General features: G+C 38.4%; 1 protein-coding gene across 6 annotated transcripts in view; it reads right to left on the bottom strand.

Moving 5' to 3' along the window:
• The window catches only part of LOC129779030 (dynein intermediate chain 2, ciliary), a 61,626-nt gene that overhangs the window by 675 nt on the left and 36,177 nt on the right, over window positions 1–24,774 (bottom strand). For 5 of the 6 annotated variants that reach the window (XM_055786268.1, XM_055786270.1, XM_055786269.1 and 2 more), the window contains 7 exons: window positions 16,703–16,807; window positions 16,163–16,305; window positions 15,656–16,094; window positions 3,910–3,987; window positions 3,389–3,842; window positions 3,132–3,257; window positions 2,813–3,046 (listed from right to left, as the gene is read on the bottom strand). In XM_055786268.1, coding sequence (XP_055642243.1) covers window positions 2,813–3,046; window positions 3,132–3,257; window positions 3,389–3,842; window positions 3,910–3,987; window positions 15,656–16,094; window positions 16,163–16,305; window positions 16,703–16,807 — 1,579 coding nt within the window. The remainder of the gene's footprint in view (window positions 1–2,812; window positions 3,047–3,131; window positions 3,258–3,388; window positions 3,843–3,909; window positions 3,988–15,655; window positions 16,095–16,162; window positions 16,306–16,702; window positions 16,808–24,774) is intronic. The other variant, XM_055786272.1, reaches the window with a different exon arrangement.

The raw sequence follows: 24,774 nt of genomic DNA, 5'->3' as shown, positions 1-24,774 counted from the left end.
TGTTCGTGGTCGGTTTTTCACTAAAGATAATTGAATGTTAAGATTTACCTTTATAACATCTAACTGAATCAGTAAGCAAGATAATAAAAACAAAACGGTTAACATTTTTACCGAATGAACAAAGTGAGGCATCACGTGAGCCTATTTCATGGCATATTAAGCCCAATACCAAATGCCTTCGTTCGTACTAGCCATAAATTTACAAGGGAATACCCGCCTTACTAGATTCCCGATAAAGGGAACTGAACAAACCGAATCTAGCCAATACTTGAGGCCCTTTAAAATCCGGGTACAAACATTCAAAATCAAATCTGCCACAACCAGTCTTGTAAACAGCCGACACTTTGGTGACGCATAGAAGTTATGGCTCAATATGCACTGTAAACGTAACCATTTTGATGCATTGTCTCTGCTGTAGCTGTCGCATTAGAAATTAATAGGAGAACCGGTAAGTTTCTTCGTTCTTTTTTTCAAAAACTAATGCTTTATCCTGCAAAAATGGTTACAAATTTAATATTCAAAGTATCGCCCATCTGGCAATTCACGGATCCCTTTGCGGAAATAATCGGCCCGTTTGTCGGCTAACCACGAATCGATCCAATTTTTGACTTCATCAAAATTGGAGAAGTGCTGGTCAAACAGGCCATGTTGCATCGATCGAAAAAGGTAGTAATCGGACGGAGCAATGCCTGGAGAATACGGTGGGTGGGATAGGACCTCCCATTTCAGCGTTTCCAAATATGTTTTGACCGGTTTCGCGACATGCGGCCAAGCCTTGTCGTGCTGCAATATAACTTTATCGTGTCTTTGTTCGTATTGTGGTCGTTTTTCTTTCAGTGCACGCTCAAACGCATCAATTGTCGTCGGTAGAGGTCGCCCGTAATGGTTTCATTCGGTTTTAGCAGCTCATAGTGCACCACACTCAGCTGGTCCTACCAAATAGACAGCATAACCTTCTGGCCGTGAATATTCCGCGCGGCCGTCGATGTTGATACATGGCCGGGGTATCCATACGTTGCCCGACGTTTAGGATTGTCGTAATGGACCCACGTTTCATCGGAAGTAACGATTTGACTTTTTCTTTTATGCCGTTGGAGCAGTTGTTCGCCCGTGAAAAAACCGCGTTCGATGTCTCGTGGCTTCAATTCATACGGTACCCAATGTTCTATCTTTCGGATCATTCCCATTACTTTTAAACGATCGGATATGGTTTGCCGAGCTACTCCAGGTGTATCTACAAGTTCTTGTTGCGTTTGTGACGGATCTTGATCGAGTAAAGCCTCCAATTATTCATCTTTAAACTTTTTTGGCGGTCCAGAACGTTCTTCGTCTTCCAAGTCAACATTATCACTTTTAAACCGTGAAAACCACGTCTGACACGTTCGCTCAGTTGGAGCACGGTCACCATAAACTTCCACCAAAATGCGATAACTTTCCGCAGCTTTTTTCTTCAAATTGATGTAATGAAGTAACACTCCCCGTAAAAACACTCTCGTTGGTACGAAATTCGACATATTCGAAGTGCCAAAAAACGATGCTGTTTACGCTCCAACTTTTTTACATATACTGAAAAATACGCGCAATGACAGTACTCTTCCAACGAATGTCTGGAAATTTGATTCACTGGAATAGTAATCAAGTTACGCCATCTGTTGTAAAACCGAAGAAACTTACCGGTACACCTTATAAGACACCCGGAGCGGAAGGGTTGATTTTCACCTCCCAGGTTTCATTTCATTTATGAACGGGTAACAATTATAGCCCTAATGATGATTAAACTAAACTAAACTAGACTAAATTATATTCATGATAACCTACATATATATTGAGAGAAAAAAAATAGTTACTAATAGCAGTGTCTGTAATCGCGGAAGTGTAACGTTTTTTGAGTAATGCACGAGACAACCCGAAATCGAAGAAACTACTGCATCGATTGAACTCACGACACATGCTCGACAAAGGCTCATTGTAGCCATAGTTTGTACGAGAAAACGGTATTCGTAGAAAATTATGAGACCTAAGGTTTCTACTTTGTATGTTGAAGCTGGTTTGCTGCAGAAGCTCGGGACAATCAATGTGACCCAATATCAGATCTGATACAAACCAAGTTTTAGCAATTTTACGGCGAACACCTAATGTGTCTAATCTAATAAGTTTGCAGCGATGTTCATAGTAAGGGAGACTATGAGGATTACTCCATGATAGATGGCGCAAGGAAAACCTCAAGAATTTGCGCTAGACAGCCTCCACACGTAAAATGCTATTTTGGTAATATGGTGCCCAAACTACAGACGCATACTCGAGTATTGAGCAGACCAGGGCACAGTATACAGCTTTCAAGCAGTGAATATCTTTGAAATGTTTGGACGAGCGAAACATAAAGCCAAGTGCTTTAGATGCTTCCGAAGTTACATATGCAATATGATCGAGAAATGTAAGCCTAGAATCGAGTAAGATTCCTAGGTCCTTAACAAAGTCAACACGCTGTAATATTGTGTATCCAAGCTTATAAACAAAATTGACTGTTGAACGTTTATGAGAGAAAAAATTTCAAAAGGTCTGATTCCGTGAAGGTTGTAGGAGTTGGTGTCACACCAAGAGCGGGAGGGTCGATTTGCAATTGTAAATCCATTACCCAGCGATAGGAACAAAAAACTGTGATTACGCGAATTCAAAAGTCTGCAATTAATTGTAACCTGAAAAAACACATGGCATGGCCTGCAACACGAAATCGCGAATTTACGTATACGATAGAAGATTGAGATATAACATAACCGTACATACAGCCCTCGGCGGCACAAAAATTACTCACTTGTCATCCCCGACGATTATGAACGGTAGCTTATGGTTGAACGCCAACCGGGACAATTTGTTCTTTCTCTTGGAAACGACCGCCTGGACGCAAATTGCCTTGTACTTGTTCACGTTCAGATCAAACACGAACACTTTTCCCTCGGTGGTAACAGCTGCGAAAACCGTGCTGGAGTACGGAGCCCACTTCACGTCGCCGACGGAAGCACCCAGGTCGAAAATGAATAGAGGCTCGCTGGAAATAATTAGACAGCGTGGTGAGGGATTAATTACGTTCCCGGCCCAGGACACAGAACAGAGAAAAATGTGTTTTCACGTACGGTCTCATGTCCTCCCATATCTTGACACGCCAATCGCCGCTGCAGGATGCGAATATGTTCGAGTTGAACTTATTGTAGTCCATCCGATGTACGGACAGATAATGAGCGTAGTAGGTCATCAGATATCTGCAAGCACAGAATAGTTCAACGTCATTAATATAATAGAAAATATGTGAACATATAAACAAACATTGAATAGTGTGCAACACTGATACGATTCAAATCGAGCAACAAAAAACAGGGTTCACATTACATACTTGGAACTGTACGCCGTGCTGCACTTGAATATGTAGCCCTCTTCGGTCCCCACTAGAAAAGTTTCCGGGTTGTTGGGGTGAAAAACCATACACATTCCGCACCCCTTCAGCTTCAAACTGCTCCCATCCGGTCCGCCGACGTTTTCAACATCCAAAAACAGCGATATAATCGTCGTAATTGCCAGCTTATTTTGCATCAACACCCAGTTGAACACCCGTCCGTCACCCGAAACCGAATAAAAGTTAATCTCTCCGTCCTGCATATCCGGTCCCCACTTGAGCTCCCACACACTCTCCGAGTGCTTCCCATTGACGCCGTGCGACATATAGACAGACTCTTTCGTGCCCACCTGTAGGTTGTAGACAATGACGTTCCCGTCATACAGACCAATCGCTATCAAGTAGGGATACTTGGGATGGATATCACAGCACATAGCTCCACTTTCCGTCGTTACTGGGAAATAAGATAGATTATGAGCAATGGAACAAGAGCGTGGAGGTTTTTCGTCGAATTGACTTACTTCTGTAATCTGGAAATGATGGATTCTTAATGGTGAACAGACACACAGCCCCTTCGTTTCCTTGCTTCATGAAATCGACTGATAAGAGATTAGAAATGAAAATAAAGAAATTAACACGTTAATCACCTTATATCACCGGATCGAGATAAACGAGAATTATATAGGAGATATACTAAAAAAGCATTTAGTCTCTGGGTGAGACTTTTTTATGAAATGAAGCAAGTACCATGAAAAGTTGTGCTGCCTCTCAGGACACCCTCATGTACACGGAAGCAATAAAGTCCACCGAAAGCGACACAATGGTGCTCACGAACATAAAATGTGTGATAAACATAAAAAAACTCTTGCTCCACGCAGCATGGTAACATAAAAATGTATTAATTTTAATTTTACTACACTTTGATAGGTGTTCTTCTCTCTACGGCGCATAAAATTATTTCGAGAGGATCCAAACGTAATTGCCGGACCCATCCTCTTTGTCGTTTCATTATTTCAATTGACAGATTTTATGCAATATACTCTTAAAAACGTTGCGGTTACTTAACGACAAACATTTCAACATCTGGTCAATATCAAAATATCAACGGAAAATCTTGGAATCGACGGAAAACTAATGGAATGATAACGAACCATTCTTTGTTGAAAATCACACAAAGCCCGGGTATCGTCCTCAGAGGGGAGGGGTGAGACCCATGACTATGACAAGTATATTATATTGAAAAAACCATCATGATTTTGAATGAAGGTAACCGGTTATTACTTATGGTATTGTCTAACAAAACAAGTCACTATGGAATAGTCCATGTTATAGAATCTTGGTTTTTTATGTTCATCATTTCGTCATACTACATCTTTCATTTCTGTACTGGGGTGTAAACTCATAGTCTCGAGAACTAGGGGGTTACATTCGGAGCACAAAGTTTGAGCGTTAATATGAACGAAGTGGTTTGAAAGTAACATTATTCAAAAGATAAAAGATCTACGAGAGATGTATTTTTACTTATTGCCCATAGAAACTTGTTTCAATAGCTCAAAATTGCTTCGAAAGCAACCTATTTAAATCAATATAAATAGCGATAGCTTCCTGAAATTTCATTTCAGTCTCAATTGGTCTGCGGTTGATGCATGATACATGCGTCTGCTGGCCAACCTCTGTCAAAATCGTTTGCTTGTGAATGCACCCAAGGGGTAGAATATGATTTCGCACACATTTGGGTAATTAACTAGGTATTCCCGTGATGATTTTTTATATCACGGGAAAAATATTTCGGATGTACGGAGGATTGAATAAGATTGTATTGATGATTTGAGCGTTGAACATCAAAACGAGACCTCAAACGAAAGCATATTTGAAAAGAACGCAAGACAATTCCAAGGGAAAAAATATCCATTCATCCATTTATTGAGAATTGATTTAGATGCAACTTCAAAAAAATTATTACTATGCCAATGGTAGTTATACGTTAACCTTGCGGTTATATCACAGATATAAACCACTCCTAGTTGTTTCGTTTTGGTCGGGAAAAACTGCAGATTTGAATAACGACATCCTTCAACAACTGGAAAATCAGGGGTTAGTTTTCATGAAGTCCCGTTCGCTAGCTATCGACCGCACCTACCATGTCAGGATCAAATCAAGGAGTTTTTGTTGAGAAAGCAAAACAAAAAAGCCGTGTCTATAGGGTTTGCACACAACTTTTTGTGCTAATGAGGACAACATGATATCGCTAAGAATCTAAAGTATGTGACATTATTAGAGCTGTTTAACCTGTTTACTAGTTTTTCGCAGCTTCAACTGATCACTGAGAAATATTTCTGAGCCACACAGGTGTGTTGTTAGAAGATTGACGCAATCTCGATGAAGTGCTTATTATAATGCTGTGAAATCGATTTATAGAGTGATCACAGCCACTGGAGTATTGTGCGACTCAAATACTGGAACAAGTACACGGTCCCTCCTACCAGAAGTTTATGATTTAATACATCTCTGTTGTCTGTACTTCTGATGCGTTGTACCGCATGAAGTAGATCTATCGCAAAATATTCGCAAACTAAAGGACCATTTCTGAGTAACGTTGTGACCGGACTCAACGCACTGGTAATTCTTCTCGCTGTTGCAAGGAACAGTCTAGTCGAAATTGCCATTAAAAAGGTTTTGTTAAATCCATTGATTGAAAATTAGCTACTGAAAGGAGAATTCCTGAGATCCTTCTAGCTTGTTGGAAAGGTATTTTTGCGCGCTATAATATAGTCCTTGACAGTGTTTTGTTTGGTTAAGTCGTTCGTGAGTTATAGTGTCGCAAATATGGAGCAAAATAAAGAGAAAATCCGACATATTTTACAGTGCTACTATGACAAAGGCAAAAATGCATCTCAAGCTGCCAATAAAATTTGTGCAGTTTATGGACCCGATACAGTTTCCATTTCACCGCACAACGATGGTTTCAACGTTTTCGTTCTGGTGTAGAGGTCGTCGAAGATGCGCCACGCTCCGGAAGGCCTGTCGTCGAAAATTGCGACAAAATCGCTGAATTAGTCGAGAAAGACCGGCATAGTAGCAGCCGTAGCATCGGCCAAGAGCTGGGGATAAGTCATCAAACCGTAATTAACCATTTGAAGAAGCTTGGATTCACAAAGAAGCTAGATGTATGGGTGCCACACACGTTGACGCAAAAAAACATCTTTGACCGTATCGACCCTTGTGAATCGCTGCTGAATCGCAACAAAATCGACCCGTTTCTGAAGCGGATGGTGACTGGCGATGAAAAGTGGGTCACTTACGACAACGTGAAGCGCAAACGGTCGTGGTCGAAGCCCGCTGAAGCGGCTCAGACGGTGGCCAAGCCCTCATTAACGGCCAGGAAGGTTCTGCTGTGTGTTTGGTGGGATTGTCAAGGAATAATCCATTATGAGCTGCTTCCTTATGGCCAAACGCTCAATTCGGACCTGTACTGCCAACAACTGGACCGCTTGAAGGTAGCACTCATGAAGAAGAGGCCATCTTTGATAAACAGAGGCCGCATTGTCTTCCATCAGGACAACGCCAGGCCACACACTTCTTTGGTGACGCGCCAGAAGCTCCGGGAGTTCGGATGGGAGGTTCTTTTGCATCCGCCGTGTAGTCCGGACCTTGCACCAAGTGACTACTACCTGTTTTTGTCCATGGCGAACGAGCTAGGAGGTCAGAAGTTAGCCACAAAAGAGGCCTGTGAAAATTGGCAATCCGAATTTTTGGCAAATAAGGAAGCGAGCTTCTATAACAAGGGTATTATGAAGTTGGCATCTCGTTGGGAACAAGTCATCAACAAACCGGCGCATATTTGACATAAAACAGATGATTGTAACTAATTTTATGACCAAATGAAAATTCAAAAAAAATACCGCAGGACTTTTTTGACAGCCTAATACAAGAATGGTCGAAATCGCCTAAAGAAGTCGAAATTTTTGAAACAATTCACATCACAAGTACACATGTAATGAGTACTTGACAGCGAACTGAAAAGGCGAAAAACTGGCAATTTTTGCTGAAGATACCAGGACTCCGTAGTCATTTGAAGGCCGCTGGAGTTAATTCTAATGAGGTCATTAATGAGATTGCAATGGATGTGTTACAGTTACAGTACAGAACTTCCATAAATTGGTTCCAAACTTTACAGGGAATTTGAACCTGTTTCTAACCGTGTACGTTTCTGTGGCATCTTGTGGAAAGGATTATCAGAGTTGAAATTAGTTAAAAATTTGCAGTCAACGATGGAGCAGATATGTTTAACACGTTGAGCCCCGTATCGTTATTGCTGCGCATTTATTGAGCCCTCAACGGGAAGCACTTATACAATATCAGTGTCGATCTCATTTTCCAAAGATATTTATTTGATAAGATTTATTTGAGCCACATTTTGACATCTAAAAATACTCGTAAACCATATTGTATTTATTCTCTTATTTGGTAACTTTCAGTTCCAGTGACCAACACGTGAAGATATTGTGATTTCATGTTCGACCTATCTAATATTATGATAAATACGTTTCATGTTTAGTTAAATTTAGAGGGGTGACACCCTTGTCACCCGCTCCGGGTGACACCCGGTAACGCTACGCCACTCCACACAAAATACAGCGCTGACTAGATTATATACAGTTTTTGATTTGTTTTGACTGTATATAATCGAGTCAAACAAATTTTTTTTCTTCATTTGTTTTTTTTTGCATGTATTTTTCGTTTTTTGAAAATAAAAGAGGAATTTGATTTTTTATTCATCCCCTTAAAGTCAGAAAACACCTTTCTCACATGAAAAAAATAAATTTATCCAGATTCTCTCTGAAGGTGATAGACGATCATATTTGATGAAAAAAATCCTCCTACGCATATGTGCGAATCTCAACAATGACAGAGTAATAGAACTTTTTTGTTGTTGCGGGCTATGTTGCCTCAAACTGGATCTACGTTAAAAAGTACGCTACGGAAAACAATTCTGATGCCTTCATTTGGAAGATGAGAAAATTTAGTACAGGATATAGTAGTGGAACAACTAAATAAGTGGATTTTAATAACATTTTGGAAGTGAAAAACTTAAAAGTTAATAATTTTCAATGTGTTATGATTAATTTTATCCTAAAAATTTATATTAAACTAGATTGTTTCTATCAATTAAATTGAAGTTCTTCAACCGCTCTACAATTTGTTCTTTGAAGCCCAACTTCTATCTCTCTTAATTTGGCTGCAATATCGATATAAACAATTTCTGGTGAAAATTTAAGCAAAATCTTCAAAAATCACGATTTTTACCCCACTGTCCATGTAATAGTCACTTAAACTTCAGCTTAACGTTGAAAGGTTACATTTCTTCTTGAAATAAGAAGGAAAATATATTTTTCCAAACTGTACATAATCGAGTCCAAAATTGTATATAATCGAATCACATATAATCGAGTCCGACCTGTATATAACAGATATAGGAATGGAGCGCTGATGATGAAAATAAAAAAAACAACAATTCATTTTCTCAATTCAATGTATTTCATTATCGTAATTACATATTCTATGTTTAATCTCTGAAAAGTTTAATGCGTGAGTGTAAAAAGTATTACATTTTTATCGTGCAAAGCCACCAAAAATATTCGTACACAATACTTTCGGTGCGTGTCATTTTCGGGAGATTCATGACACGCTCAATTGGTGAAAAATGCAAATGTATTTCATACTCTTAACCGAACTGCAGAACTCAACAGTTATATGAGCATTGAATGTTTTGTTCAGCAGAGGCGAATTTGGTACCACCCAACGATTGTCAATGTCAATACCTGCCCTGTTGATATTTAACGTGAATGGTTGTCCGCCATTACCAATGTTTCTTCGACGATATATTGGATTTCCGTCAACGTTTGTGATCGTGTTGTTGGTGAAGTCTTTAGGTAAAACGCTTTGTTCATGTTCCATTTGCTCATGAGTCGCAAGTGAATGTATTCTTCTGCACGAAGCTTCTGTTTATGGTGTCGTAGGAATCTCAATCGTTCACTCTCTACCTAGAAGTGAATGAACTTTGTAGTTTCAAGAAAAAATCTAAAAACCAAATAGCTCTCTACCTTCGCATATATTAGGCTGTCAAAAAAGTCCTGCGGTATTTTTTTTGAATTTTCATTTGTTCATAAAATTAGTTACAATCATCTGTTTTAAGTCAAATATGCGCCGTTTTGTTCGATGACTTGTTCCCAACGAGATGCCAACTTCATAATACCCCTGTTATAGAAGCTCGCTCCCTTATTGGCAAAAAACTCGGATAGCCAATTTTGACAGATCTCTTTTGTGGCTAACTTCTGACTACCTAGCTCGTTCGCCATGGACAAAAACAGGTAGTAGTCACTTGGTGCAAGGTCCGGACTAAACGGCGGATGCAAAAGAACATCCCATCCGAGCTCCCGGAGCTTCTGGCGCGTCACCAAAGAAGTGTGTGGCCTGGCGTTGTCCTGATGGAAGACAATGCGGCCTCTGTTGATCAAAGATGGCCTCTTCTTCATGAGTGCTACCTTCAAGCGGTTCAGTTGTTGGCAGTACAGGTCCGAATTGAGCGTTTGGCCATAGGGAAGCAGCTCATAATAGATTATTCCTTGACAATCCCACCAAACACACAGCAGAACCTTCCTGGCCGTTAATGAGGGCTTGGCCACCGTCTGAGCCGCTTCAGCGGGCTTCGACCACGACCGTTTGCGCTTCACGTTGTCGTAAGTGACCCACTTTTCATCGCCAGTCACCATCCGCTTCAGAAACGGGTCGATTTTGTTGCGATTCAGCAGCGATTCACAAGGGTCGATACGGTCAAAGATGTTTTTTGTGTCAACGTGTGTGGCACCCATACATCGAGCTTCTTTGTGAATCCAAGCTTCTTCAAATGGTTAATAACGGTTTGATGACTTATCCCCAGCTCTTGGCCGATGCTACGGCTGCTACTATGCCGGTCTTTCTCGACTAATTCAGCGATTTTGTCGCAATTTTCGACGACAGGCCTTCCGGAGCGTGGCGCATCTTCGACGACCTCTACACCAGAACGAAAACGTTGAAACCATCGTTGTGCGGTGAAATGGAAACTGTATCGGGTCCATAAACTGCACAAATTTTATTGGCAGCTTGAGATGCATTTTTGCCTTTGGCATAGTAGTACTGTAAAATATGTCGGATTTTCTCTTTATTTTGCTCCATATTTGCGACACTATAACTCACGAACGACTTAACCAAACAAAAAACCGGCAAGGACTATATTATAGCGCCTTTTAATACCTTTAAATACCTTTCCAACAAGCTATAGTATGACTCGATACAATGAATACAACTAGAACTACGCGCTTACAACGACACCTCGCGGAAATACCGCAGGACTTTTTTGACAGCCTAATATATCGACCATGAATTGTTGGCATACCTCATAGCATCTCACAATCTCCCTTAATCCACGCGGCGAGTGACGTGAGATAGCAAAGTTTCTCGCTTCATTGTGGAAGCTACATTACTTCTCAACTTCTTTTCGATACACGAGTCGATAACATATGAGGACACGACTTCAAATCTCACCTAGTGACAAACTATAGCCACGCCATTCGCCTACGGGAATGCAGTGACTTGAGCCATCTCACCTCATTAAAGGGGAATGACGTTGTCCTGACCGCGTCGAATCATTATATGATACGCATAAAAATTCATCGAACTTACTTACTTGCAATGCAACCTGGGCCCAACATCTTCGAAGGTGAAAAAGACCTACTCTACTCTCAGTAGCTTCGCTTCGACTAGGACTACTTCGGCAGTCGCCGTTAACAGAAAGTGAATTGACTAGAAAATGAATTGACTAGCGTTTAGAGCGAGGATAACTGATGAATTTTTCTAATCAATACTTATTCTAACTGACGCGACTAATGAATACAAATCCTCTTCATTATATTCTTTTCGTTTTTCTCTTTTTCGAATGCTTGTTGCTACACCTCGATACACAACACTTCAACATTCTGATGGCCAAATTCAAGTTCTTTTCGAAATCAATCCAATAACAGTAATAATAAATAACAAATCAACAAAATGCCCAAATTTGTTAGCTTTCCGAATAAAAACTGTGATTCTGCCGTGAACCGTAATTTTCTATACGATACTAATAATTTAGCTCACCTGTACTGCCGTTCTACGCATAATTGTCCCATGTTACTTTTTGACAAATTTCACTTTTCTTCATAAAACAATGTTCGATGCATGATGTTCCTCCGGAAAATCATAAAAAAAACTTATTGGTTCGGTTAACTTTGAAAAATAATAACTCAAAAACGAAAAAAACGACTCTCTGGTTTCGACATATGTTATGTGAAAAATCCTCAGCTTTCCAGAAAAAATATTAAAAAATATAGCGGCTTTGGTCCCGAGACTGTAAAAACAATAAAAAACAAATATAATCAATAATAACGAGAGCAGAATTAAAATTTTCTGAAGGCGTAGTATTTTTTCAAAAAAAAAACAATTGATTGGCTTTAATTTGATATGTCGATTATCTGAATCGGTCAAGTAGTTCAAAAGTTATGGATTTTTGAAAAAAGTAATTTTGGGAAAAAAGAGGAAAAAGTTGAATTTTCGGACAACCTCAAAATGGAAATGGTCCCCCTAATGAAAAAAAAATAAAATACGGGTCAAATGTTTTGCGATAAAGGACAAAACTACCAATTTTCACGAAAATCTGAGAACCACTATTTCAGTTTTGCATGGAATGGCTGTATCTAAATATAAATTAGATTAAATTCAGGTTTTTTTCTAAATTTCGAAACAATCAATAATATCAAACACAATTGTACCGCGGTATGCTCTTGAATTCTGGAAAATATGACAAACATCTGAAAAACAGATTGACTTCAAATAAATATACAATATTTTCCATAAATCTGGCGACATTTTTTAGTTCCTTACCCAGCAGATCCTTTGCTTAAAACATCTGATCTGATATGCATATGAAACTGCGGACAAAATGTAGAGGATTTCGTTTAAAAATAGACTATGAGCTCGAGGATCTGTAAGAAAGAAAGCCCGAAGACCGCACTACGATACCATACATGAATGCACTTTAGAACGCTGTGAAGAACCCACTCAATTGCCCTCAATATCATCCAATCGGGAAACAATTGTTGAACGGATACTGAAAACAGTGGCGAGGTAACTAGGGATATTGCAGTGATGAACATTAACCAGAGATCGAAATTCTCGCTCGGCTGCGCGATATATGTTCAGTCAATCAATCTATTTTTCGATGAACCGTGTATTGTTGATATTTTCGTCTCTCCCTTTTCACCGAAAATTCTTTTTCAGAGAGAAAGAGATGTGGAAAGTCTCTATCTCGGAAGCTCAACGAGAATGCTTTTTCGTCTCTCCTTTGGTACTGAAAATATGGAGCGAAAAATCAAAGCTAACTTTACTAACGTTAGTCTGTTAGGATAGCGTTCAAACGATCTGCATTTGGACAGCGTCTGAATTGTACAAATATTAATCCATGTTCACTCCACGATGAAACCCAATATTGCCACATGTTTTCATGCAATGTTTTCAGCTGAAAACCATTATCGGGATCAAGGAGGCACTGAAAACGAAACCATTTTTCGGCAATCATGACTCGACGAAAAATAAAAATCGGCATTGGGTTTCTCGCGAGAATCGAAGTGAGCGTATAACATTGTCTCGCCTCCTATATTCTCAGCTATTTTCCCTGTGGCTGAAAACGGATGTTTTTCGTCTCAAATCGGCGAGCATTTCGATCTGTGATATTAACATTATTTTCATTATAATAAATTGGTTATATCTCGGGAACGGTATATCCTAGAATAAAACATTGTATATAGTTTTTCATGTTGAATTACATATAGATTGAATTTTTCGTGTCACTTTTCTCCAACGGTTAATTTCACAAGGTATTGAAATCTCATAAATTTTCAAAATTTATCACAATTTTGGCACTTTGACTAAATTAGAAGGGTTTCCAATGAAAATATAACAACAACATCGAGATATAAAAGTATTTGATTTGAAGTATACAATATTTGAGATATAAAAGTTTTGAATATCAAATTAAATTTTTTGACAGTGTATTTAAAATGTTGTTTTTTCTGAATAGTTCATTGATTTTCACTCAAACATCGTATTTTTTGTCAAACATCATATTTTTATCAGACATCTGAATTTGAGTTACGAATTTTAGAAAGAATGACCAAATATTTTGAATACGCCCTTTTGTAAAATCAGTCGTAATTCAAATTGGTCATATGATAATTAAAATTCTGATTTTGGATAGCTTCCATCGTAAGTTTGAAAAAAAACGGAGAGGTTGTTTTTAGGTTTTAAGTGTAAAATGGTTAAGTAAAAAAACTTAGTTTTCATGAAAAATTTAAAAAATATAGTGCCCTTGGTCTCGAGAGGATGTAATCTATAAAAAAACAAATACGGTCAATAACTACGAGAACAAAATCCTTTACGGGCATATTAATTTTTCTAAAAAAACTAGCTAATTGGCTTTGATTTGGTATGTCGATCATCTGAATCAGCCTAGTAGTTAAGAAGTTATATTTTTTTGAAAAACGGTCATTTTTGAAAAGAAAAACAAACGGGAAAACATTGATTTTTCGGACCAAATGGGCCCCCCAATCTGTATAAATAAAAATGGAAGACTAAATGTGTTGGTAAGCGCAAAACCCGAGGAAGGGGTGGTCCGATTTGAGTCCGTCTTCATTTTGTTGTTTTCGTCTCTTCCTATAGATCAATATACCGGAGAAAAAAATCAGAAATTCTACAGGAAGGTCTGTTCTTCGATTACATCATGATAAGCGTTGTAAGTCCATTCGATGTTTGCGCTAGAAAAATTGATCTTTGTTCGAATGTAGAAATGAATTTTCAGGCGAAATAACGCACGGCAAAATAACGCTTGCGAAATTGATTTTTGAAATTGATTGTTTGAAAGTGAGGATGGGTTTTCAGGTGAAATAACGCACTCCTATATTTTCTATCTATATAAATAAAAATGAATCGCCAAATGTGTTGGTAAGTGTTGGTTGAGCTGCCTTTATTTTATAATATTCTCTTTATAAAACATGTATTCCATGCAACGGAAAAACATGTTGTTCGCAAGTGATTGAAGAATCTTGATTGAGAATTGTGTCTGAAAATAATATTATATATTATTATGACGAATTTTTTTTTGGTTTGGTTTGGTTTTTGGTTTGGCAATTTGGAAATTGTAAACAATCAGAGGGTAATCAATTAATGAAGTATTCTGCAATTGGATTCGCGAACGTTCGCTTAGTAAGAAAACGTGAATGTTTGAAAGTATTCATATCAAAAATAAATTTTGGGCGGGACGAAGTTCGCCGGATCAACTGGTGAAAAAAATACGGGTTTTAAATTATGCGATAAGGAACAAAACAACTATTTTTCAAGAAAATTTGAGAACCTCTATATAGGTTTGGTTTGGGAGGTTGGACATAGTCCCAATATCAAAGATTATTTAAGCGGTCCCTTTCACATGTACACGCATGTCATTTGATTAATTTGAATTCATGTGAATGAAATGAAATTATTATTATATTTTATATTAAATATAAATCTACAACCATCTCGATGGATTTAATAACATTGTAAACATCAGAGTGAATCAATAACACCGATGGCTACAAGGACAGGACAGAATGTCGATACTTCCAATACAACAAATACAAAATTCAGATCGTAGCTCCTTTGACATCAATCATCCACAACCAAACCAGTAAAAGAAAACAGATACTGACACTCATAGCACGCAGTCCTCAGTAGAATTGATATATTTTCACAGTGTCACATCGGAAGAACAGCATCGTAAATATCAAAAATAAACACGTACCAAAACGTCTTCATCAACCAACGTGACACCATATTTATAGGCCTTAAAAGTTGACAAAATTGTATTTTCTACTGCCAGCGATACCTACGAAATACGGTAGGTGGAAAAAGTAATGTGCTATCGAACACATCAATCAATCAAACCATGTCCCGCACCATCGCATCGAATCGCGATTGTTGGTGATGTCAATTTGCATCGCTCCATTTTTATTGTACGCAGAGAACACCGAATTGTATCATCTGTCGGCGTCACAAATAAAATATGAACCAAAGCGATTTCGGGGGGAGGCGGTTGTTAGTGAAAATTAATAGCTATCGCAAGGTGCGAAAACAAGATGAGTAATGATTTATAGCGCCACTTACGTGTTCCGAAGCACACGGCAAACAGATCATAGTACAACGTATTAAAGCACAGATCTGTGACGCACATCTTCTTGGTCTTCTCGTAGGAGAATTTCCACAGGGGAAGCAGCGTGCCTTCCTCCTCGCGGAACTCATCCGAAGGGTCCTCCCAGTAGCGGTAGTCCTGAGCAATTTCGTCGTAAATGTTTTGGTTTACCATACGCTCGATAATCTGACAGGATTGACGGTAACGTTTGTTGAATTCCTCCGTTTGCTTCGCTTTGTCGTCCTTTCGGGACTTCTCGTCACGCTTGTGCAGCGTCGGTTTCTTTTCCTTCTCGCGCTCTTTCTCCCGCTGCTGTTGGGCGTAATCCTCGGCGTAGGTATCGTAAATTACCCACTGTAGGACGCTAGCGCCAAAATTGGACCGCGGCGGAGGGATCGTTTGGGTATCGACGGCCTGCGGAAAAAAAGGTTTAAGTTGTTTATTTTATTGACCGGTTAGCCCGCAAAGGTGCGGCATCTCACCCTTGAAGGATTGGCAATCGTCAGGGCGGCACGCTCACAGAAATTAAATTGATTAGTCAATTTCTTTTTCGGAACTTCCTCCTCCGGTGCGGCTTGTACCTCTTCCTCTTGTTCCTGTACCTCACCTTCGGCTTCAGCTTCATCTGAGCAACAACAGAAACACGCAATCGATCGGAATTTGATCCAATAATTAATTAGTTTGTTTGCAGTCCAAGGTTACAAATCGTTTTTGCGCAAGAAATTTCCTAGGGGATCAGCGCTAATTCCAACTCTAAATAGGTATTTAATCTAAAGCTACCGTTCGACTAAATAATAAGGCAACAGGAAATTTACGTACAAAATATACTGCAGAAGGACACGCCAACAAGTCAGCAACAATAGCTAGGAGTGATAGAAACAGTAGTACCATCTAGTACAAAAGTAGAAACAGGAATAGAACAACTTATATACTAGCCAGCAGCGGACGTTTGTACAGCTACATGAAGCAAAATAACATGAATATGGATATTCACCCAGAATATCCAACAGATGTGGAATTACCTTCATCACGTTCGGCTTCTTCGCTATCTGGCGTTTCCGTTTTGGGTGGTGCTTCCTCCTGTTCCGGACTTGGTTCCGGCGGTTTATCCAATATGACATTCAGTTCTTTTGTCAATGAGGGATAATTTGGGGTTTGCATAGTGTTGATGATGAATGGTGTTTGACCGAAGTGGGGTGAGTGAGTCATGCAAGAGAGATGTGATACGAATTTGGTTTGCTAATATTAAGTAGATGCTTCTGTTTGTATTAATTATCTCGCGGATGTACAATCACAGCTGATGTTGAGCGGTTCACACGTATGGATGTTTGCGAAAAATGTTCAAAAAACGCAACACTTAGGTAAGTAACGGCATTGAGTGACGTGTAAACCCCCCAAACGATTCATCCTCATCTGTTCTCATCATTTCATAGTTATCACTAGATTGACGAAGGGGCTAGGCTGGGTAAGAAAGTGAAAAGTGCTCCCTAACCAAATCACCAGCTCAATGGAAAGTATAGTATAGGGTACCAAATAAGAAATTTAGACTATTTTTTGAACCCCTGTGGTTCACCATGGATAAATAGTGAAAAACGCGTTTTTCAAAAGTGCATCCAACAATGGTGTATCGAGAAATATTTACATTTTTTCATCAAAAACTAAAGTACTAAAAAAATCTTGAAATATTGAATTTTTGTTTTAGATTTGGAGATTCAATACTACTCTCATTCGTATTTAAATGTGTTCCTACGCCTTCTCTAGATATTTGTTGGGATTTGTGATTTTTTAAAGAATTCCAACAGTGTTGCTCGGCGCAAAAAAAAAATAATAGTGTACCGCTAAGTTTCTTGTTTTTTTTTAAAATTTATGCTGTATTCTGAAAAAATGGTTACAAATTTAATATTCAAAGAATTGCCCATCGTTAGTCACAACTGTTTCTCATCATTCTGGCAATTCACGGATCCCTTTGCGGAAATAATCGGCCAGTTTGTCGGGTAACCACGAATCGATCCAATTTTTGACTTCAATAAAATTGGAGAAGTGCTGATCAACCAGGCCGTGCTGCATAAATCGAAAAAGGTAGTAATTGGACGGAGCAATGTCTGGAAAATACGCCGGGTGGGATAGGACCTCCCATTTCAGCGTTTCCAAGTATTTTTTGACCGGTTTCGCGACATGCGGCCGAGCATTGTCGTGCTACAAAATAACTTTATCGTGTCTTTGCTCGTATTGTGGCCGTTTTTCTTTCAGTGCACGGCTCAAACGAATCAATTGTCGTCGGTAGAGGTGCCCCGTAATGGTTTCATTCGGTTTTGGCAGTTCATGTTACACCACACTAAGCTGGTCCCACCAAATAGACATCATAACCTTCTGGCCGTGAATATTCCGCGCGGCCGTCGATGTTGATGCATGGCTGAGGTATCCATACGTTGCCCGACGTTTAGGTTGTCGTAATAGACCCACTTTTCATCGCCAGTAACGATTCGATGCAAAAAACCCTCTTTTTATGCCGTTGGAGCAGTTGTTCGCACGTGAAAAAACGGCGTTCGACGTTGCGTGGCTTCAATTCATACGGCACCCAATTTCCTATCTTTCGGATCATTCCCATTGCTTTTAAACGATCGGATATGGTTTTCTGAACTACTCCAAGTGTATCTATAAGTTATTGTTGCGTTTGTGACGGATCTTGATCGAGTAAAGCCTCCAATTCTTCATCTTCAAACTTTTTTGCGGCCTGGAACGTTCTTCGTCTTCTAAGTCAAAATTACCACTTTTAAACTGAGCAAACCAATATGCGATAACTTTCCGAAACTTTTCTATTCATATTGAAGTAATGAAGTAACACTCCCCGCAAAATCACTCTCGTTGGTACGTAATTCGACATATTCGAAGTGGCAAAAAACTATGTTGCCCACGCTTCAACATTCTGATATATACTGAAAAAGACGCACAATAACAGTAATTTTCCAAAGAATGTCTGGAAATTTGATTCACTGGAATAATAATCAAGTTACGCCATCTGTTGTAAAACCGAAGAAACTTACCGGTACACCAAATATTTCCAAATTTCGATTTTTTTAGATTTTTGTAGACCCAGTATTTGTATTAGTTTATATTTAACCTTCCTATACTCGCGTATAGGTATGACTGACCGAGAATCAATGAGGTGGCTGAATCAAATGACTATTAAAACAGAATGAAATTAAGTTTTAAAAAATCTGGACATTTTGTTCAACAAAACGAATATATTTTTTTTTTATTTTATTTTTTTTATTTTCCTAAAATCTAATATTGTGTTGTATCCACATGTTCGAAAAAGGTGCTTCACGCCTTATCACCAGCGCTATAGAAAATATTGTAGGGGTAGTGGGGGCAAATTGGTCATGGGGGGCAAAGTGTTCACCTGTTTGTTTGGTAGTATAACTATTGACTATAGATGCCGTATTGATAGTCACCTTATGTTTGAAGAATTTAATTACTTTTGAGTCCCCCTGTACTTCAGTAGAGCTGTCGCATGTCGTAATATAAATAGAAACAGAAATTGCTCCCTCGATAGCCATTAGGCCGTAGTTTTGTGCGCATGGTATCTAAGGAATTTATCGTGAAATTTAGTTTATTCAATCTGATACATTGGACAAATCATCAGTTTGGACGACTGTTCACATATTCTTGGAGAGATGAACAGATATTTTGTTTAATCTCAGCGATTGATTAGCATAGAAATTATATTGATGTTTGGGGGCAAAGTGGTCATAGGTGAATAACAACTTACAATGTTCTGTTTACTAAAGCTGATATACCGCATCACATTCTGCTCTTGAAGAGGATCCTTTTGTGGCTTTGACCCTGGATAAATATGTCACTCCAACTACACCAAGCCTCATTGTGTGGAACATTATGTGTTTCTAACTACGTTTTTGTATGCATGAGAAAATTTAAATTCAGACTCTAGGTGAATAGGCCAAACTTATTTCATACATAAACCTACTGTATCATTCATACATAAACTTACTGTAGTATTCGATCAAATTTGGACAAAAAAAGCACAAATCTATCCCATTTAGCTTGATATGCGCGAGTGACCACTTTACCTCCATGCAAAAAAAAGGTCGATTTTTCATCTTTTATTCCAATGATGAAAAATGTACTAATTTGTTTTTTTTATAGTAAAACCCGTTTGCGATCTTGAACAATAATGAGTTGAACTATGTGGACGGTATGTGGACGCTGGAAATGGACCTTAGGGTGACCACTTTGCCCCCACTTCTCCTATAGAGTATCAAATATGAAAAAACGGCAATTTGTCTGATTCCCTATATGGTTTACCATAAGAGCTATGGTGAAAAAGTAGTTTTTCTTTTTTTCGCACCATTCTCAATAGGCTTGGAAATGAGAATAAAAAAAATACTCAAAGTGTTTCGCGACAAATTATAAAAAAAAAATTATATCGAAGATTCTGCATAGTATTCTATTTGGGTATTTCTAGGCTGACCAAATAGTTCAGAAAAAAAACGGGACACGCAAGCAAAATTAAATAAATAAATAAATAAACAAAATGCAATTTTATGAAGAATTCTATGAATGAGTGAATAAAACCGGGAATAAAGTCAAACAATTCAACATTTTTATATTTACCTACTTTGTTCTCTCCAACGAATTTCATTCGTTCATATTCAAATGATGGAGATACTTTGTGAAGCAGAACAGGATTTTTAGAAATTTTATCATAGAAATTGTCACATTCCAGATCGAAGTTTTGTTTCGCAATTATCTTAGCTACCAGGTGTCCAACATTGAGTCGCGACTTTTCGTTTGCCCACATAATGTTCATCGTACAAAATCCTTCCAGCTGGATCGTTACTACTAGGCAAACACAAAATATAATTAGTACGCTCCACGAATTCCTTACATCCTAGAAATTTGTTTTCTATTTCTGAAAATATTTGTTCCCATCGATTTGCTACTAGCACAGATTTTTTGTTCCAATTTTTCATCTCATTGATTATAATTTCTCTGATCATTGTGTAATATGTTTTGATTAATCTCATTTGAAGTTTTTTTTTACAAATGTTACTTTCAATCTCCCATTGATACTTTAGTGTTTCTCTCAGGCTAGCTTTTCATTTGTAAATGTAGTCCAACATAGTACCGTATAAATTTTTCACAGGCTTTAAGAAATTCTCCTGTACTTAGATTGAATCAACTAGACTAATAAGAACTCTGATGAAATTATCAAATAAACAGAAAATTCAGGGGTAATTACATCGTCTTCTTCAACGAGGCAATACATGTTTGAAAGGTCACCAACTGATCTCTAATAAAAAGCAACCATAGTTCGAGGCGGAGATGCTAGCCTTCCTGATTTTTCTAGAATTCCCAGACTTTTTAGTATGTTCCCTAATATTCTGAAAAACACAAAATTTTGTCTGATTTTTCTGAAGTTATCTTGATTTTTCCTGATTTTTGTACATTTTGCTTGGTATGCGTATTCATTGTGGACTTTTCTGCAAATAGTTTTATAGTATATTCTCTGAAGGAAAAGTCCACCGTGGGAAGAAGGAAAAGTCAGTGTCAGTCTATAGGGACTCTATCAGATTAGCACGATTTGTTTATAAATTCCCATATATATCCACAAAAACTATTCATTATAATATGAAATCATTATCAGATATTAGAGTTATTATAAGTTATTTAAAATATTTTTAACAGTTTGAGGTCCCCTCGTGAAAAAATTAGCAGTATCACACCTCTCCCTCATGTTCTCTCAGAGCATATGACGGTAATAAGTGCTTGTGGCTGAAATTAGTGTCGCACGCTATCGTGATTTTCACGAGGATTTTAGGTTACCTATTTGTTTACGCGGATTTTCCAATTGACGCGGTGTTTTTCGAGGTACCTATCCCCCGTATAAAAAACCTGGGTGTACCGTATGAGAATATGTAATAAATATAATAAATGCATCGTAGAAGATTCCATCAATTTTGGGCGGAAAAAAATTAGATTAAGCGAAACGAACCACCATTAGCTAACCCTAAAGCAGGTTTTCACCCATAGAAATGCATACTCTGTGTCTAATTAGATTGGAAAGGAATTCTGTATCATGAGCTTCTTGCAACCAGCCGATAAATTTTCAACTCGTAACTGCACAAATAAAACGCAGCAGAATTCTCATAAAATACCTTGAATAGTCGAGAAAACAATCATGTTCTGAGAGAATAGAATTTTCAGATTGCGTGAAAGATTGTAAAACAAAACTGTGTATATTTAAAAATTGTATGTCTGCCTATAAAAAAGACACTTTTGTTTTCCCAAAAAAATCATCAACGAACTTTCCGACAAACCCAATACGGACTATCCTGATTTCTCCAGATTTTTATTTTCATTCTTCCTGATATTTGAAAATTATGGTTGGGAACACTGTATTTCTAAATCCCCCGAAAAAAAAAATTCACGTTTTTTAGAACTTCAATTTTGATGGAGTTTTTTTTTATAATATTTCTCTATACAGCATAGTAAGATGCACTTTAAGTAATTCTTCGAATATATATCTCGAAGCTATTGAGGCACACCACCAATCAACACGAAACTATTCTAATTTCATATTTTTGATTTGGCTGGAACTTTGCTAACTTGTTCGGCCCTATTTTTTTATAATCGTTTGTTTTTACAGGCTCAGTTACACAAGTTTAAAGGAGCCAAACTACAAACTGTATGGTTGCTAGGATAGGTAAACATTATTTTCTTAAAAAAATATTAATAATGTAGAAAACCGATCACTCGCAGTCGATTGTTCGGCACTAAGCACGATGCCATTTTACGCTATTGACGTATTCCATGCCAACTCGACTGACCATTGGCAACATTATCTCAGATAGCAGTGGAACGTTATGGGTGTAACGCATGGTTCCTTCAAGCAACTTTGCATACTTGAAATATTTAAAAAAAAACTACTTTTTGAAAGGGCAAAAAATGTTTCTTAATTTCTTTTAAAAATTATAACTCAAAAGCTATGATACCTACAACATTCTGGTCAAAGGATAAATTTAGGAAATTATTTAAATTTTCATGAAAAGATACGAAAAAAAAAAGACGGGTGGGTAATGTCGGGGACATAACCGGAGTGACGTAGGACTATACAATGGGGACAGCTTTTGTTAAATATATATTTTAAATATATTGTTTTATTTTCTTCTCCTACGTGAATACCTACCTATCTACCTTAAAAATGGATTAGTTTACTGTTTACTCTTCATGAATATGTTGATGGTTCTGAAAAGAACCTTTGGTGTTGTGTTTTTTTTATCACTCGATATTCCCATCTTGTTCGGTTAAACCTTCCTGTTTCGCTATTGCGTTTGCCACTCGCCACAGCTTTCACAGTTGGAATATTTCTTCCCATCCAGCTTGTGACATGTTGTTCAGTAAATTACATTTGATGCGACGTGCCGGAGAAACACTTTGCCACTCACTGAAACTAATTGTTGCCTTGATGAGCGCCGAACCGAAGCTGCTCTGTTCTTGATGCGGGTTTTCTGATTGTCGTGAGCAGCTTTGCAAGCCAACTCGAGCACTCCGACGGCCGAAACTCTATAATCGCTGTTAGGTATACTGGTGCTCCGGCACCAATCCGTTCGGCCTAGTTACCCTTGCGGAGCAATCAGTGAATGCGACCAACAGGGAACTGGAGACTTGCACGGTTCGAGTGAGACTTTGCCTTTCCCTTAACTTGTCCTCCTTTGTTACGTCCACGATGCCGATGCCGTACAACCACACGGGTTTACGGTTTGAAAGAAAATAAGATATTTTTTGGGGTCCGCGTGTTTTATACTCTAGCGGTACACACTCACAGGATAGAGACAAATCGGCAGACTCAGCCAGAGGGGCGAGTCTAACGAGACGAACGAATGAGCGTTAAAAGGGAGCGATGGCAAAAAAATACATTCATTACGATTTGTTCGCTCGTTGGATTCACATGCAGGCTAAAAAGGGTCCTTTTCAGGATCACAAAATTATCTTCAATCTAAAGAGTTTATTGTTTTGTTATCACTCGATATCCCCATCTTGTTCGGCTAAACCTTGCTGTTTAGCGATTGCATTTGCCACTCGCCACAGCTTTCACAGTTGGAAAATTTCTTCCCATCCAGCTTGTGACATATTTTACAGTAAATTACATTCAATGGCACGTCGCATTACCACTACTCAGTATCGGATTGGAGGTAATTTTAACCTGTAATTGAACATTTGCGATGACAGTGGTACAGTGTCGACCTTCAATGTGGGGTCATAATTTGGACCCCGAACTTTATGTTTACAAAAATGGCCAACTAAATATGTCGCATTTCTGGTCCGACCAATTAGCTAAATGTCGAGATAAGTGTAAATTACTGTACTTTCAATCTAGAAGCAATTTAAGAATTGGTGAAAATCAATAAGCTCAGAACAACTGCCAAATTCACATACTCATCATATCCTGGCAAACAAATTAAGAAAAAATCAATTTGTGTTTTATTATTATTTTGGATATTGTTTTAGAAAGCATTGAACTGTATTTCCTAAACTCTTTTTTGGAAGGTTTAATGGCCCTGAAAAGCGCCTTGTTTTATGGAATGGTTCCAATTTAGAAAACTTAGTACTCGTAGTTTTGAAAAAAAAACCATTTCGAACGCCCTCGATGCCGCCTTGTTCTGGATTTGCCACCAAAGCAGTTTGTATAAAGAACAAACTTTTTTCTTCTGCTACCTGATGCCGTTTTGCGATTGCGTTTGCCACTCGCCACTCGCTGCAACTGCCTGTTGTCTTGATGTCCACAGAACCGAATGTGTTCTGTTCCGAATGCGGGTTTTCTTATCGTCGCGAGCAGCTTTACCAGCTAACTCGATCACTTCGGCGGCCGAAACTATATAACGCCGGCTAGGTGGACTGGTGCACTGGTACTAACGCGCTCGGCCTAGCTACTCTTGCGGGGAACTCCAGATCAACACGGTTCGAGCGGGATTTTGCCTTTCCCTTCACTTTTCCTCCTTTACCATGTCCGGACATGGCTGCTTGTGTTGCTTTGTTGATTTGATGTGATGCGAAACGATGTGGTGTACGG

Source organism: Toxorhynchites rutilus, chromosome 3, assembly GCF_029784135.1.
Source record: "Toxorhynchites rutilus septentrionalis strain SRP chromosome 3, ASM2978413v1, whole genome shotgun sequence".
Classification (NCBI taxonomy): Eukaryota; Metazoa; Arthropoda; class Insecta; order Diptera; family Culicidae; genus Toxorhynchites; species Toxorhynchites rutilus.
This window is presented reverse-complemented; position numbering and strand designations above follow the sequence as displayed.